The sequence below is a fragment of the Psammomys obesus genome, unplaced genomic scaffold (genome assembly GCF_907164565.1).
Source record: "Psammomys obesus unplaced genomic scaffold, mPsaObe1.curated_primary_1811, whole genome shotgun sequence".
Taxonomy (NCBI): domain Eukaryota; kingdom Metazoa; phylum Chordata; class Mammalia; order Rodentia; family Muridae; genus Psammomys; species Psammomys obesus.
In genome coordinates, this window is record NW_026585504.1 from 18159039 (window position 1) to 18176015 (window position 16977).

A 16977-nucleotide genomic window follows, 5' to 3' on the forward strand; every position below is an offset into this window, starting at 1 on the left:
TCTCTCTCTCTCTCTCTCTCTCTCTCTCTCTCTCTCTCTCTCTCTCTTTCTCTCTTTCTCCTGTCTTTAATACGTAAGAAAACGACTTGTAGAGCCGGTCTGCCTCTCAGACTTGACTGCTTGACTGACCTGCTTGAAGCGAGTGTATATCGGATCCTGTTATCCAAATGTGTAAGTGTGCATTAGTACATAATGTTAGACTCGTGTTCATGTCTGACCCCATTTTATCAGCCTTATTTTTTGTCGTTGTTTGTTTCCCATACTTATTTTCTGTAGGTTACATATTCTTGTAAGCGGCCCTGAATTCCTTTCTAGGACAACACGACGCACAAACATTAGGAACTTGGTGAGATATATAGCAGAAGGAGCTCCTAACGTCCAGAACGTCGTGGCTGGGACGATCATGGGAGGTGACAGCGATAAGGAGGGTGTTATTAGGCCAGTTCAGCGGGGACTTAGAGGCGCCAGGCAGATGTCAGCCTGGGCCAGCTCTCCTCTCTGTTTACTGGCTTGGAGACCCGGTGTTCTCTAAGGCTTCAGCAGTGACCGGTTTTGTTTTTGTTTTTGTTTTTGTTTTTTTGCATTTGGAGGGGTGGCTTAAAGAGTCGTTAACGTGTGGGAAACACGTATGTCAGCGCTGGGATCGGCTGCTGTGACCAGCGCTGTGTCTCAGACAAGTGGCAGGTAGGTCTGGCGGCCAGGTCCGCTGGCACGCTGACTTGGTGAGAGAGCCCCTCCCCCAGGCGTCCACTCCAAGTTGGCACCTCTGGTCTCTCACACCCACAGGCTCCAGGCAGCTGCTCCTTGGCCAAAACGGATCACACCTCTGGAGCTCACCTCCACACCCACCTCCTCCCCCTCCGGGGTGCAGGGAACACGTGCATGTCCCTGTCCCCTTTTGTCAAAATGTGCCCAAGAGAACTAAGTCCGCGGGAGTAAACACCCCCCCCCCGACATACAAGACAGTCCTGCCAACCGGGAAGGGGTCTCAGCAGAGCCCCGGTGGCCTCGGGTGGAGGCAACTCTCCTGCAAGGCTCTAGCTGGGTCCATTTCAGGACAGCCCCCCCCCCCGCCCCCGCTGCACCCCTCGGATCTAACCCTGGGGTTGGCAGGCCGGGTGGGGGGGGGGTGAAGGGAGAAGCGAGGGCGGGCGTAGGCCCTTGGGGCGCTACCGAGTAATGGGGGCAGGATTCGAAGAAGCGCTGGAGGCGCCCCACGTTTCCTCCAGCCCGATGATAACATCAGCGCCTGTCAGGTGGTTGGTGAGAGAGCGGGTGCGCGCGCGCGCGCGCGGGGGCGAGCGCGGGGAGCGCGCTGGCACAAACTTTGCGCCTGCGGGTGCGCCCGGGTCGCCTCGCCGGGGCTCCGAGAGTGGCCGGAGCCACCGGGGTGCGAAGGCCGGCGACGGCCGAGGGATGCGCCGCATCCCGCGGAGCCGGTCCCGCCGCTCCAGGTGAGACGGCTCCCGGAGCGCAGCGAGCCGCGGCCATGGGCACCCTGGGCAAGGCAAGAGAGGCTCCGCGGTGAGTAGCTGCGGCTCCTCCGGGCGGGGAGGGGGGCGGCGGGGAGGACGCACTTTCCTGGGGAGGATAGCTAGCCGAGCGGGGTCCCCCCGCTATCCTCTCCCAGAGGATAAGACGCGGGATCGGACGACCAGGACACCTCCCTCGGAGGAGAGTTCCTTTCAGGGGTGGGCCGTGACCGGGGACCCGGCAGCCGGGTCAAGACTGACGTCGGGGGAGAAAGGGCGTGAAGGAGACACCCTCCCCGGAATCCAGGACATCGGGCGAGAAGGGAGGACCGAGTCCTGGCTGCTGGGGTGGGGAGGTCACGGGTCGCCTGGCAAGATCTGGAGGAGCCTGAGCCCTAGCCTGTCTCCTGCCCAGAGTCCCACAGGAGTCGACCTCCCTGGATGCCCTTTGTCGGGGCACCCCCAGGAACTCCCACCCGAATACTTTCCGCGCCCCTGGCACCTGCTGCGGGCGCGGGTCTCGGGCAGCGCCACCTGGCGGTCTCTCCAGGCCTTTCAGAGCCATGGCTGCAAGCCGAGCTGGCAGTGTTTGGCTGCCTTTGAGGAGGAAGAAAGGAAAAGCTAAAAAAAAAAAAAAAAAAAAAAAAAAAAAAAAAAAAAAAAAAAAAAACAGAAAAAGTTTTCAAATCAGTGGTCTGTGAGCCTTCGCTCCTCTCCTCCCCCCATATTTTAGAGAGATGTTTGGGAGAATCTTGGATGGCCGAAGGTGAAGGAAGAGTTGCTATAAACACTCGGGCTCTTAGCAGCAGTAAGGGGCCTTAGTGGGTCAAGAAGTTTAGCGTTTGTGCTCAAAACACCAAAACCCGGCAACTGCCTGGACAGCGCTTCGCCTTGGTTAGGACGCAGCCGGTTGTACCGTTCACAACGCCGTTCACGTGGACTCAGATATGACCGATCCGAGTAACTATGCCCACTCTAATTCCCTGCAGTGCCATGCCATCCCCTGCGCGTCCTCCACGTTACTTTATGCCATACTGCTGTGCATCAGCCCACTGAATTAACTGTGTATTGTGGGCGGCGTGGGGCAGGACTGGGAGGTGCCTTTCCTTCTAAGCAAACTATGAGATGTCCTGTCTCTCCTTTCTTTCCTTCTTTGCCCTGGGAATACCTGGAGACTAAGTCCCTCGACCCCCCACCAAATCAGGTTACTCTTCTTTGAAACTTCCCTTCGCAGGCTCTTGGGGAGGGGGGAGAGGGAAGGCAGAAGCCGAGAAAACATCTTGAAGTTAATGCGTTTCCTTCGAGATTTTGTTGTTGTTTTGTTTTATTTAATTCACACTTTAAACTGGAAACGTGTGGCTACTGCCCTTTAAAATATGACTTTGTAGAATTGGTGGCTGTTTATTCTTTGGATGGTTAAGGCACTCTCCAAACTTCCTATAATAAAGCACTGTATAAATCTTTATCTGCAACCATCCCACCAGGAGGTGGGGGAGAGGGAGGAGGAGGGGACAGGGATCAGTGAAGGTACTTGCCTGGCATGTGCCAACCCTGGATTTGGTCCCCAGTATCATAAAAGACAAAATTAAGGTATTTCTTTTAGATGCATCCTGGTGAGGTGGTAGGCCTGTTCATTTTTTAGCCTGGTATGATGAGGCATGCTTGCAACCCCAGCACCCAGAAGGCTGATGGAGAGTTTTGGGCCACTCTGGGCTACATAGTCAGACCCTGTGGCCAGACCTACCTCTGCTGCATATCTGTAGATATTTGGGAAGAGACTGCCGAGAGACTAGCCATCTCTTGGGTCCCAAGGACCATTCCAGGGATCTTCTGAACAAGTAAGAGCTGAGATGTTGTCTCTACACTACCCACCATCTTTCTAAAGTGCCTGCACCTGATTTTTGTTGTACATTGAATAAACCCTTTCAGTCTCTTAACAATCTGCTCACCACTTCTGGTGTGGTGATAAATACACAGTCTCACGGTTTAAAATTAAAAAAAAAAAAAAAAAAGCCTGTTAGATGCTTAGAGCCAGAAGGGCTGAACAGCCTCTCAGCATGTTTAGGATTCAGTTTCTGTATCACACGGTAGCCTCTTTCTGGACTGAAGCCTGACACGATGCAAATCCCAGCACAGTGTCTTTGGAGCATGGAATGTCACTTAGCGAGGGCTGTTGCTGTTTTCAAGTTGTTGTTTTGTTCTCAGACACTGCTCTGACTCTCTTGGGGCCTGGATAAAAAATGATGGCCGAGAGTTTGATGGAGTTCTGCAGCACCAACCTGATCCCTTGGGAGTTACTGGCTTGGGTTAGCACGTTCGCAGTCAGCAGGATGACGGGGCTCCATTGGTCCCACCTCAGTTTGGGACAGAGCCCCATAGGCTGATGCTTTGAGGTGGTAACAGAGCAGGAAGGGGCCAGGGTGTCCGCCCTGGAGTCTGGCTGTGCGGTGTGGCCCATGTTCAGAGTAGAGTTTTGCGAGGGCTGATTTCTCCACACCTAGGTGGGCCAGGGTGGTTGTTTTGTTTGTTTTTGGTTTTGTTTTGTTTTGTTTGTTTTAACTAAGGATACGGTTGGCCCCTTCTGAGTGAGATTTTCACCTTGTCGAGAAAGCTCGTCCACCCAGTTTCCTTCCGCTAAGAACATCATGCCTCTCGCCCTTGACTCTTGCGACACTCAACCTAGAAGCTATGTGGTTATTACACTCATTGTCTTGGTCAGACTCTCCTGCTAGAGCTTTTTGTTTTAAGGAGCTCCCAGGTGCTTTTATACAAGAAGAACTAACATGCAACGCTCATATTGTATCGTTTACAGAGTATGTTTCAAGGCTATCTCACATGGTCTCCCCGGCCTACTGCAATGTCTTTCTCATGGAATAAGTACGTGATTAATTGATGCTGGTTTATGCTTAATGTGTTATCATTCTAGGGTGTTTTAAACGTTTCTTCTTTGACCGTGAGCTAGAAATGAGTAAAAGGTTCAACAGGAAGTTGAACTAAGTAAATGCCAAAAAAAAAAAAAAAAAAAAAAAGGTTATCGGCAAAAGCGCCTATCATGCCTATCATTATTGAACCTTCGAAGAGTACAGATGTGGGTCACTGTTTTTCAGTAAATAGAAAAATAAAACATAGCATATACAACACTTTGCAGAGTGACTTGTGTCAACTAGTCTATGCCCAATAAAGCTAAAGATGAGTAGCTGAAGATCTACCAGATTCCGAAGCCAATTTTTACATCCAACCAGTTATTTTATGCTCAGCTGTAGAACAGGCAGCTCAGCACAAATTCAATCCCTCCCCCCAGTTTCTCTTCATTAAGGATCCCTGTAAAGACCTGATGGAATAATGTTTACTGCTCTAAGTGGTGCATAGTGGTTACTTGCGTTATCAAAAATGAAACTGTTTATTAAAACCAACCAAGATTTGTAAGAAAGGAAGAGATGGCTGAAAAGTCTAAATGCCACCCCCACTCTCTCCCCAGCCTCAAGGTTTTGAGTTCCTCAAGGTTCTTAAAACTGTTTCAGAGGGCCCCTGCCCTTTGGTACCTTAGGCATTGCTTAAATGAATGAAACTAGCCAAAAATGAGACCAACTGAAACCAGTCCTTCAGACCCCAAGTCAGCTAGAAGCTAAGGGCCACCAAGATACAGACTTCCCTCTGCCTCTCCCCTTCTGGAAGAGAGCAGGCAGCATAGAGCAGTTCTGACACCAGTGGGGAGAAGGCGATTGCTGCCCTGGAATCTCACCTTGCCATTTGCTGAGGAGATGTCTCTTTAACAGCCAACCAGTCCGTTCAGTGCTTTTGCCAAGTGGGAGGGGTATGCCTTCTACCAGCCCAGCTTCAGGGACTCACTGTCCTATCTCCTCTTCCCTCTGTCTTCAGAGCCTGGAGCTGCCAGCGAGACCCCCAGCTTCTCTGCCTATCCTTACTTGAGTCTCTCTCTCTCCCTCAGGAAACCTTGCCATGGCTCCAGAGCTGGCCCCAAAGCAAGACTAGAGGCCAAATCAACCAACAACCCTCTCCCCACCCAGCCCAGCTTGGCCCAGATTACCCAGTTCCGAATGATGGTGTCCCTGGGACATTTGGCCAAAGGAGCCAGCCTGGACGATCTTATTGACAGCTGCATTCAATCTTTTGGTGAGTCGGGTAACAGCCCACATACATAGAGATTACTTCGTTATTGTTTTGTTCTTTGCCTTAAAAAGTGTCTTATACAAGAGCAACCTAGATTGTGTTTTGGCTTTAAAAATAGCTTTTAAGCCTTTGAAATGTTGAAGACAGTCTGCAGCGCTTATGGCACATGACTATGTGGGTGGAATAGGTCGTGATGAGAGGTGCAATTTGAAGTGAGAGAAGTTACTGAGCGGAGTTGGCATTTTTCTTTGGCATGGAGGTTTTTCTCATGGTGGGAGATACCAAAAAAAATGCTATTGGACTGGTAATAAATTTTCTGTTCTTTAGTTCTTGGGGTAGAAAAAAAATAAGTCTGTCTCACACTGTCAAGAAGAGTTTGAAAACATTTAGGTCATTTGAACAAATAAGGTCTCGGTAATTCCCCCTTACAATCTGGAGCTTTGCTTTGTGTTTGTGACTAGGAGGTCATGTGCTGCAGGTCGGTGGGGGAGGGGAACTGTCAAGGGGCTAGGAACTGAGCGTGTGGGCACCTGGTGCATGGCCCAGGTGCTGCCCTCTCTCAGAGCACGTAGAGCTGCGCTGTCAAAACATGCAATGCCCTGAAAAGATTTCTTTTCAATTAAGCATTTTCCTTTGATGACCGCTTGTGAAATGGTGATCGGAAAGTAATAAATATTGGGTTGGCTTCAAAAAGGGCAGAATTAAAACTGATGGATCTCAGTGCAAACTATTAAACTCGGAGATTTTCAGCACTCCTTTCTCTCTGTCCCTCTTTCTGTGTTCTTGCATCTCCCACTGGGAAGGAGATGAGCTCTGAAGCAGCAGCCCACCCCAGCCTGGGCCTCCTGGAGAGCAGAGGAGAGGTGTGCTCTGCTCTCAGAGGTGGGGATGGTTAGTTAGTGTTTAGGGCTTTTTCATCTGGACCTTCTTTAGAGTCTTGGGGAAGACTCTGCACTTTGGGGAGATTCATTTCATTTCATGCAACTGTCTCAATTTTGGTTTAAAGCAGTGTTCCTGAAACATTCTTGCACAAACACTCATGTGTAGATTTTTTTTTCCAGTAATGCAGATGGCTGGGTCCCACCCCCAGAGTTTCTGCTTGAGTAGGTCTGGCCAGGGTGGGGTCCAGTAATTTGCATTTCTAACAAGGTTGCAGGTGAGGCCAAGGCAGCTGCTCCCAGAACCCCCTCGCTTTGAGAATCGCTACTTTAAAGTACTCGAGACTTGAAAGTTCTAAAGCAACACAGACTTGAAAGTACTGTAGTCTTACATTTGAAACGAAGAGAGCGGGGTGTGGAAGTCAAGACAAGGCCTTGAGGGCAATCTCCCCCCCACCCCAGACAAAGAAAAGGCCATTCATCCTGTTCCCCAATTTATCCTCACCTGAAAGATGGATTCCATACACATATTCTCCAGCTAAGCTACATCTTCAGCCCCAGACTGAATAACTTTGTGATTCAAAATCATCTTAATACACTCAGGGAGGCAGCTCAAAGCTGGTGGGCATCAGTGGCAACAGGGTGGCGATTAGTTCTGTTGGATAAGCTACAAATGTCCCTCTCCTTGGCTGCTAGTTGTGTTTACTAGACCTTCAGGGAGCACAATATAACTATTGCATGAACAAGGACCTTCATTCTCTGCTTCACCATGAAGAACACTGGGACCGTAAATGTATCGATCATGTCATCTTTCTTCTTTTTTTTTTACCACTCAACGACCTGATGAGTTCAAGACTGTTTTCTTAGCCTTTGAATAGTTGAGGCTTCAACCTCAAAAATTCACAGCCGATTCTGTTATCCTTTCCAAAAACATCCACTCCATACCCCACTCCCCTAACCCATCCCACAAAGGCAATGGTACATTGTTTTCTGAAATATGTTAAGGCGAAAAGTAGTACTTTGAAATGCAATTGATGAGTAAGTCCCACTGAGGCTAAAATCCCTTGGGCCATTACCAAGAAGGATTTATTAAGTCCCTAATTATACCCGACCCCACAGTAGATGTCACCTAAGAAAAATGACAGTGACCAAGTACCTGTTTCATTAGCACTATAGCACCTGTGAAATACCCTGTTAAGGAACACACACACACATACAGGCACACACACACAAATGAAGGTGTTCAAGAACAATGTCCTGGGTAGAGTTTGAACAAGCTCTTACTGATAAGGACCAGACACCACCTCACAGCCCCTGGGCCCTGGGCATCCTGTGGACAAAACCCCAGGCTTTCAGTATTATATATTACAGAATTTCCTATCTCAGAGTTTACTCAAAAGACACAAGACAGCAAAAGCCCATGTCCGCAGGAGAGAATTAGAGGGCGTGCCTTTGTGAGTCTTCCTTCTCTTGGCTACCTGCTGTGGGAGGAGCTTCCCACTGAACTGTGAGAAGCTGCTTTGGAGATAAGGACAACTACTCATTCCTTTCTTTACTTTCTCCTTCCTCCTCACCTCACCTTTGTGCTGAGGCCCTGTGTTTCTTCACCCAGGCTGTATATGGCTGTCCAGGGCAGCAGCCCCTAAACAATGGGGCTATTGTCATATACATTTTAATTAGTTAAAATGAAATCAAGTACGAAGTTTACTTCTGATACCTCACTAGCCAGCCTTCAAGGGCCCAGTGGCCTCAGGTGGTGACTGCTACTGGACAGAGTAAACAGACAATGTCCACAGTCACAGAAAGTCTGACTAACGGTGCGGCAGAGGGAAGATGGCTGACCTGCTGGATTTTTCTGGAAACTGGGGTTGCGTTCATGTCTCGCGTATACCCAAAGGATAATCTAAATACTGTTTAAAAGCTCCTGGGCATTGCATACTGAGAGCTGTCTCCTGAGCATTATTAAGTAACAGTTGTCTATCCCTTCCTGCAACTGTTCTTGGAGGAAGGCTGGATTACAGTGCTTTTAAGGATGCACAGGCAAATGATGGTACTTGGAAGGCTGGCAGCACCCTTCCCGGTGTCAGAAGGTTACAGATACGTGATTAGAAACACCAACTGTCCAGTAAGTTCCTTTGCTTTAACCCTGCATCAGCCCACACCAGAGGGCACGCTGCGGATCCCGTGCACGGCTGCGAGTCAATCCCTTCCCACATTGAGCATAATGCGGTCATCATCACAGCCAGGTACCTTTATGTCAGATGGATGTGAACCACACCATCTGATACAGAGGTTAAGGGCCCATGAGATCACCTAAGCTTTTCATTTCTTTTTCACTTTGCAAGAGGGCTGCCAGCGTTGGGGCCAAGTGGAAAAATCAAATACCGCAGTTCACAAAGTTCTTTCCTGTCTCCTTTCTATGCGGGACATCTTCTGATAGCATCAGGAAACAGCTGCACACGTACCCCAGAAAGAACCCTAGCAAGCATCTCCCCACCATGTCCAGATCAGGCTGTCAGGGCCGAGGACAGTGCATCAGAGGGGCCTATGTTTTATAGGGTGTTATCGGGTTTTTGGTTTTTGTTTTTTGTTTTTTTACTGTTCCATATGTTTTGATTTTCCTTTTCTATTCAAAACAACCCCAAAATAGGTCAGGTATTATTATCTCCATTGGATGAACAGGAAAAAAAGTGGGGCATGTGAGATCTGAAACAACACACCTTGTACCCACAATCTAAATAGAAAACATGATGTCTTTTCCTTCTGCATCTGCACCCAGTAGCCATTTGTACCCTGAGCTGGGACAGGGCCGGGTCTCTTTCCAAGACAGGCCTCATATTCTCAGGAGAGACTTGGCCATGCCCAGGGTAGGCCTGCCTCCTGTTCTTGCCAGCCTGCAGGCCTGGCCTCCCCCATTGAGAGACCACATTCCACTCAGGGCAAGAAATAGTCACAGACGCCATCTATATGTCATCAGATGTCCAACCGAAATTAATTCCTGAGTCAAACTTATATTCGTAAATGACCACGTGTGTGCACTGTACTAATGTTCCCCAATCTGGGAAGACCCTGGGACTACTAAGTACATTTCCTGTCCTGTGGGCTGGTTGAGTATTTAGTACTTGTCACAGCTAAAACACTATGCCTGCCTTTAGAACCGGAGCCGAGTGAAGGCAAGCACACACATTTTAGAACCGCAGTCCCCTCCACAGCAAAGGCAAAGCTAGGTGCTCCTCGCCACTCCCCAGTGTTAACTCTGAGCACCAAAGTCAAAGTGTATAGGAGACAGGTGCACACCACTCCATGACACAGACAGGTACTTGGAACTATCAAAGGCAAGCACCAAACCACGTATATAAAGTCATATATATATACATATACCTAGTGCTGATAACAGGGCCCGTGTGAAGGCCACAGATGTCCCTGAAGCCTCCTGAGTAGAATTCCTCAGATATACAAGGTTTCTCATGGGGGGAAAAAAAAAAGACAATCCCTAGGGCGCCCTGACCTACCTAAACACCAGGGGGTGACAGGAGTGCCTGACAAGGATGTTTCTAGCTCTCTGGAGAGAACTGGCATCCTTTGGCCAGTGTGTCACTTATGCTAAAGAGCCCTTCACTGTGTCCCTTCTGAACTGCAGGCAGCCGGGGTTCCTGGGACATCAGCCCTCTCATGAGTGTGAGTTATGATGACTCTAGGGCTGGGGAAGGAGATGGCTAAACCCTCTTCACTCCGCACTTTGCAGTGTGACATTATGTGTGGGGGGGGGAGGGAATCAGTCTTTAAAACAATGATAGATAAGAGCCACAGATTCTCAGGAATCCTGGGTACTTTTCTTCAGTAGATGGACCCTGAGAAATGAATCTTACTGCTGACTGAAAGGTGGAGGGATACAGAGTACCTGAGAACTTGTGGATCATGGGCTCAGTGGGGAGCAAGCCTTTACCTGAACTGACCCTGATGGGCTTCCTTTCCCCACAGCACTGTGGGTTATTAATTTGCTCTCTTAGCTGATGGGAAACTGGAATTCAAAAGAGGGAAAGGACACGTGGAATGTGGTCGGGCTCATTGCTGGGCCAGCTGCTGAGACCAAAGCTCAGATCTGCCCTCTGTGTTCTCTCTGCTGTAATAGAGTCTCCTCATGAGGGGTTATGTCAGACATTCAGGTTCATGACAGACAAACCCAGAGGGCTTGTCCAGCCACTGCTCACTATGGTTATTGAGGGAAGCCCCTCATGAACGGATACTGCCCTGCAACCTAGCTCCTTGGACATCCCAGGACATGTTCTTATGCTTTCTAGGAAAACATGAGCAACAAACACCTCTGAGAAGCAATGGAACAAGTAGGTTTTTCAATTTACAAACCGATAAAGCTCTCAGGGAAGCCAGCCTCATGGGAGCAGGAAGGCAATCCAGCCAGGTTTAATTAGAGATTCGCTGTGTCTGGGAACATGTTGGAAATCCCAGAACCACCACTGTATGATTTCGCTGCACTTCTCTCTCCTCTCGTCTGCAACGAGCTATCTACAAAATTTACGACCTGTTGATCTTTCAGGGAAACAAATGAAATAGATGTGGTACCCACAGCTTTGTTCCTTCCTCTCAGAAACATTTTTTTGAGGCTTATATTTGCAGTGTTTGTCCTGATCCATTTCCTATGCTGCACTAAGGAGTCCGTTCTCGTCTCCATTCAGCCTGCAGGACTCAGGGGCCTTCAAGAAGTAGCCGGGAGGAACTGGAGAAGTGCCTTCCCCTGAACAACCAACCAAATAACCCACTGTCCCATAGATGTTTTAAGGCTTTCATTGGGAAATAGTATGAATCCAAAAGCAGTCTGTTCTGTTGACAGAAAAGTGACTGGACCTCTGAGAGCCTTGGAGAAGGGCATCTCAGGGACAAACTTCCCTCCTGGCCTTCCAGTTGCTGCCTCATGCCTGAAGCACTTGTGGAAGCCAGGTACTGGAGTTTGGACTACAACAAAGCTGGGCTTCCTGCCCTGAGGAATAGGGAGGAAAAGCCAGAGAAATAGTAAAACTGTGTAGGCATGGCCAACTTTCTTCCATACAACTTCACTGCCACCACGGTCTTGAAATCCTTAATAATTGTTTAAAGGGGTCGGCATGAGAATTATAAGAATGGATTGCAATGGGCATACTGCCGAGTGATGAAGATGTGGAGGGTGAAATGGCATATAACTTATTCTCTTTTTTATGGATATGGAAGTGTGAGGGTGGAGGGAGAGCGTAATAGCCTTATCTGCTAGCAGTGTTTATTGGATGACCCAGCACACAAGATCAAAACTGTTCTATTTTCTCTCATTTTGAGAGCCAGTGGTTAAACAGCTACCGTTAACGATTAAGTTATACACGTGTGTGGCGCATAAGTCCATAAAAGACAAGCATTCCAAAGTGATCATTTTCTAATGTGTGGTCATGTTTGCTACTCTGTGTGCTTTTGACATTGTATCCATCATAGTTTGTGTGGGGAAATGCTACCGGTGCTTTCGTTGCAGTGCCTCCGTCGTTTCAAGTACAGCAAGGCAATGCTGGCAGCTTGGTTTTCTAGTATATTCACACCTTGGGGACAAGGCAGCAAGGCAGGGCTGGGAGTTTAGATTTGCTGGTGTATTCACACCATGTGAACAAGGCTGCAAGGCAGGGCTGGAAGCTTATTTTGGCTTTGCTGGTGTATTCACACCTTGGGAAAGAGGTTGCAAAGCAGGGCTGGTGATCTTAGATTTGCTGATCTATTCACACCTTGGAAACCAGCAACCCTACTGCCAGCACATTCTCCTCAAACCCAGCCCTCGAGAGCCTACGATTAAACTCTTACCAACATGATGCCATCTTTAGGACCAGACCAAGGGTATGTAGAAAGCAGTGCTTAGAGGGAAAGGATTCTCAAGCCTGGCAATCCCATCCTGAACCATGAAATGGTTTTTGGTTCTTTCAAACCTTAAGAAACAAACTCTCCATGTGGTCAAGACAAGATACACTAAAAAGATTAAAAAAAAAAAATCAAACATCCCACAAGGCTGGGATTTTCTGAAAGGAATTATTATGGAACAAAGACTAAATTTGAGAGATTTTCATTTAGAACTGAACAGGTGTGTGTGTGTGTGTGTGTGTGTGTGTGTGTGTGTGTGTGTGTGTGTGTGTGTTTCTTAACTCACCTCTAAACATTCTCCAGGACTAAACCTTTCTTTATTTTTTTAATTTTGTGTACTTTTGACCTTCACATGTTATATGTCATCTCTGTTTGTTTTGGGTCCACTTCAGTTGCTCATTTTCCTTTATTCTCGCTGCATGTTTGACAGTGTTACGGGTGCATACACACAAGTCTTGGCTGAATGGGCTTTTTTTTTTAATGAGTTTGTGTGTAGCTGTGTGCCTGATCATGAATGGTCTCTTTGTGCCCCTTGCCTGTTTGTTACCTGCTATTTAATGCTCTCTGTTGCTAAAGGTTTTGACCTGTTAACTTCTGGGATAGCATTTGCTGATGGCCACATCCTTATTTTCTTTTTCATTCTTCCTTTCTTTCTTTCTTTCTTTCTTTCTTTCTTTCTTTCTTTCTTTCTTTCTTTCCTTCTTTCTCTCAAGCAGCAACACATTATAACTTTAATGTAGACTACAGCAACAGGCAGGAAAATACAAACTTTTGTCATGTATCAACATTGTATCAGTTTCCAAGAATTACATTTTTAAGACTTAGTTCACTTTACATCCCAATGGTATCAATCTCCCTCCTCTTCTCCAGGTCCCACCCTCCCTCTCTCTTCCCTCTATTCCCCATCCCCTACTCCTCAGAAAAGAGGAGTCCCCATCAAACCACCCAAGCCTCAATAAAAATAGGATTTGCTCAGTCCTGACATTTGCATTTTCATCCCTTCATTAGTTTTACTATTACAATATGTAGAAATCATGTGTTTTTATGTAGCTAAGTTTGTCTTAGCTTTTTAATCCTCTATTAGTTCTAAACTTAAAATCTGTATTCCAACCACTTGTGGAATTTTAATATATCATTTTAATAAAAATCAAAATCATTTTAATACATTCATTATATAATATCTATCATACACTCTTGGGAATGACCACTAAGGTTTTCAAGTTTTTCCTGGAGGAGAGAAAGCCTTTGGCTTTATTTTTAGGATCAGCTTAAGGCTAGTCTGGTTTTGGCTGCAAATCAAAATTCTGGGCACAGGTCACTTTGTCACTAAGAGCCCTGATTTCCCTGATACTGTCAAAGACTGTTAAAATCAGTTCTGGAACCAACCAATGTCTGGAAGAAGAAATAATGTGACTTCAAATGTGATGTTTAATGTGAACTTGAAGGAAACCCTTTAAAATTGATGTAAAGTGCTTTTGTAATAAAGTGCTTTTAACTCTTTATAGAGCCAAACACCTTAGAAGACTAAAAAAACAACCACATTTAAATCTCATTTTTCTAAATTGTCACTATAGACTATGTTGTTTTTAAATAGGCCTTTTTATGATGAGATATACAAAACATTAACATTGCTTATCCAGTCTTTTGAACTAGTCAAAGTATTATTTCTCTAATAACCAGATTTTAAGTAATTTATTGTGAACAGTACAATGTTTATGCTAATATTATATATATTTATTTAATTCACATTCTTATGTTTTTATACTCACAAAGATTTAACTAAAACAGAATTAATATTTTTAATTTTTAAAATAACTTTAGGAAAACATTTGCTTTACTCTGGGAAACTTCAGAAATATAGAATTAAAAAAGGAAAAAAAATTTACCCTTCCCCCACAAATAATATTAACCTATGAACATCTTTGGGTGTGTCCCCTATGGACATTCACAGATACTGTGAACCTATTTCATGTTTAATAATAGATGCTCCATACCTCTGTGTGTCCAACATTCACATCTTAATCAATTATGATCAACATTAGTGTTTACTAAGAGGCAGACTAGCATACAAGGTTTATATTCTATCTTAAAATTGATCTTAAAAAATAATTGTCATAATTCCATCAAATATGGAATTTAAAGTTGAGAGTTGCTTGGCAACTAAAATGATGCTGATGAAGAATTAAAGGCGTTTCCAGAAAAGAAGAGTACTTATTTTTTCAATGCTAAATGCTAATTATAATAGCCCAGGGCTGATTACAGATGAAAGAAATGAAGGGTGGAGAATGCTTCTACTAAATGAAAATGCGAGATGTGAGCTTTTTTTTTTTTGTTAGGTGTGGTGAGATTGACTTGAAGGTTTAATGTCAGAAGCAAAGAATAAAATCTCTTGCCTTCATTATAACTTCTGGCTCTAGTTAAGGAGCAATGGACAGAAGGCTATAGGGACTGAGGAGGAAGATGGGGCAGAGACTTCTATCTTAATACTGAAGGAGAACGTGGAATCACAGGAGCAAGATGGTCATTGAGGATGAAGTCATCTGAAGATTCAGGAATGGGATAACTTTAGAGGCAGACAGTGAGAATTCCCAAGTGGATGAGCAGAGAGTCCCTCTGTCTCCTTCCATGGTCTGTCTGAGGTCTAGGGCATGTTTGTATAGCCTCTTGAAGAACCCCATTTTAAAGAGGAACTGAAGCACTCAGGAAGCATCGGTCCCCCCTAATTATCATATGTGAAAGTAACTTGTTAGTGTTAGTGTGTCGTCACACCCCAAAGAGCACCCTTAAATCTGCTGAGCAGTTGGCTAACTCTGCACTCGATGGCTTCACGCATGAGCATAGGGACTTTTCCATACTTCCTTCCCTTCTTTCGCAATTTGGATTCCAACTTGACTTCATCCAAGCCTGCCTTGTAATTTATCTCCAGTCCTGGACCACTCAGGCTACACAGGAAAGCATTCGGCATCTAATACAATACTTTCTAGAGGTCAGCCACAAGAACCACACTCCTGGCTCCCCAGCTGTCTTCAGCTGCTAAGGATGAGTGCCCAGTCTCTGTGGTGACTTGTGATTTGGCTCTGCTCTGCAAATGCATCTCCTCAGTTACTCTTCCTGTAGTCTCCAGCACTGTGTCTGTGCCCAGTGGCCTAGAGTCCTAGTACCTCGTCATCAAGCACAGGTGTCAGCCAGAGACAGACGTAGATTCAGCTCACTGGGGAACTGTACCTTCATAGTGCCACAGGGGAAGTATGGAGAAAGAGACTCTAGATCAAAAGGGATCAGTCCTGATATGTTTGTATATGTATGCAGACAGGCTCACATTGTATAATTATATATAAATATATATATTTGCATAATTACATATATTGAAATTTGAATAGTTAGTTTGAGATTAAGAAATCACAATTGTTTTGTTCCTGCACTTTTAATCTTTTGTTTTTAATTTTTACTAACATTAATGATTACGTATTAGTGGGATTAGAATATTTCCATACATACATGCATACATACACTATACATTGATTAAATCAATCCTCTTTGTATCTGCCTTCACATCCACCCTTTACAATTTTTATTTATCATTATTCCGCATTTGGCATTAAAGAAAAAGGGGAGTCGTGTGTAGGGGTGCCCACCTTTAATTTCAGCACCTTCGAAGCAGAGGTAGGCAGATGTTGCTGGGCTGCAGGCCAGCCTGATCTACATAGTGAGTTCCAGGCCAGGCAGGGCTACAGAGTGAGGCCTGTCTCAAAAAGAAGGAAGAGGAGGAGGAGAGTGAAGAGGAGGAGGAGGAAGAGGAGGAAAAGAAGGAAGGAAGGAAGGAAAGAAGGAAGGAAGGAAGGAAGGAAGGAAGGAAGGAAGGAAGGAAGGAAGGAAGGAAGGAAAAGAAAAGAAAATAGGAGAGGACAAGAAAAGAAACTCTAAGGATGAATATGACCTTAGTACATTCTATACATGTTTTATACATTATGGCATGAAATTTTCAAAAGGAAACTAGTATATTATACAATTAGTGAGCATTAATAATTTTTAGCATAAAGAGGGGAAAGACTGACAAGGAGATACTTTGGTTACACACCATAAAAAGAACTGATCTGTGTCCTGTACTGGGTATCCCATGTCATATCTGGCTCTTTTCCTGTCCACACTCAGATGATGAATTCCTGGATATTCAAAAAGAAAAGAAACTATAAGCTTTAATATTTAGTTGTTAGAAGCTCTATTTTCTGGTTTTGTTTTTTTAAGGAAGTGAAAGAATGCAGCTCTTCCCCACCCCCCTCAGTCTGGGTGATGGAAATGCCATGGCCTTGGTACAGCAGGTTCCCAGCTAGGCAGAGAACAGATCACAGCAGGAGGCCATGGGAGGCCACATGGTTCTGTGGGTTTGGGACGCTAATCCTGCTTCTGCTATTTATCAAATGTTGCCCTTGACAAAGTGTTTTACCATCCGCAAAATGGTTAAGAGTGATGAAAAGTTTTAAAGGTTGTTTTAGGTTAGATGAGCGTAAGTTTACCTTGGTTTGAGCTGTGCTTTAGAAGGTAGGCCTGGGCAAAGCTGGTGTAGGCAGGATAGGCTGCTCATCAGACTGACGTGAGCATCAACGCTGGAA

General features: G+C 45.8%; 1 protein-coding gene across 1 annotated transcript in view; it reads left to right on the forward strand.

Moving 5' to 3' along the window:
• The first annotated feature begins 1350 nt into the window (after positions 1–1350).
• Positions 1351–16977, forward strand: part of Rasgrp1 (RAS guanyl releasing protein 1) — a 58083-nt gene continuing 42456 nt past the window's right edge. Inside the window, exons 1-2 of the mRNA XM_055598791.1 lie at positions 1351–1524; positions 5422–5606. Of these exons, the coding sequence (XP_055454766.1) occupies positions 1490–1524; positions 5422–5606 (220 nt within the window). The 5' untranslated portion in view covers positions 1351–1489. The remainder of the gene's footprint in view (positions 1525–5421; positions 5607–16977) is intronic.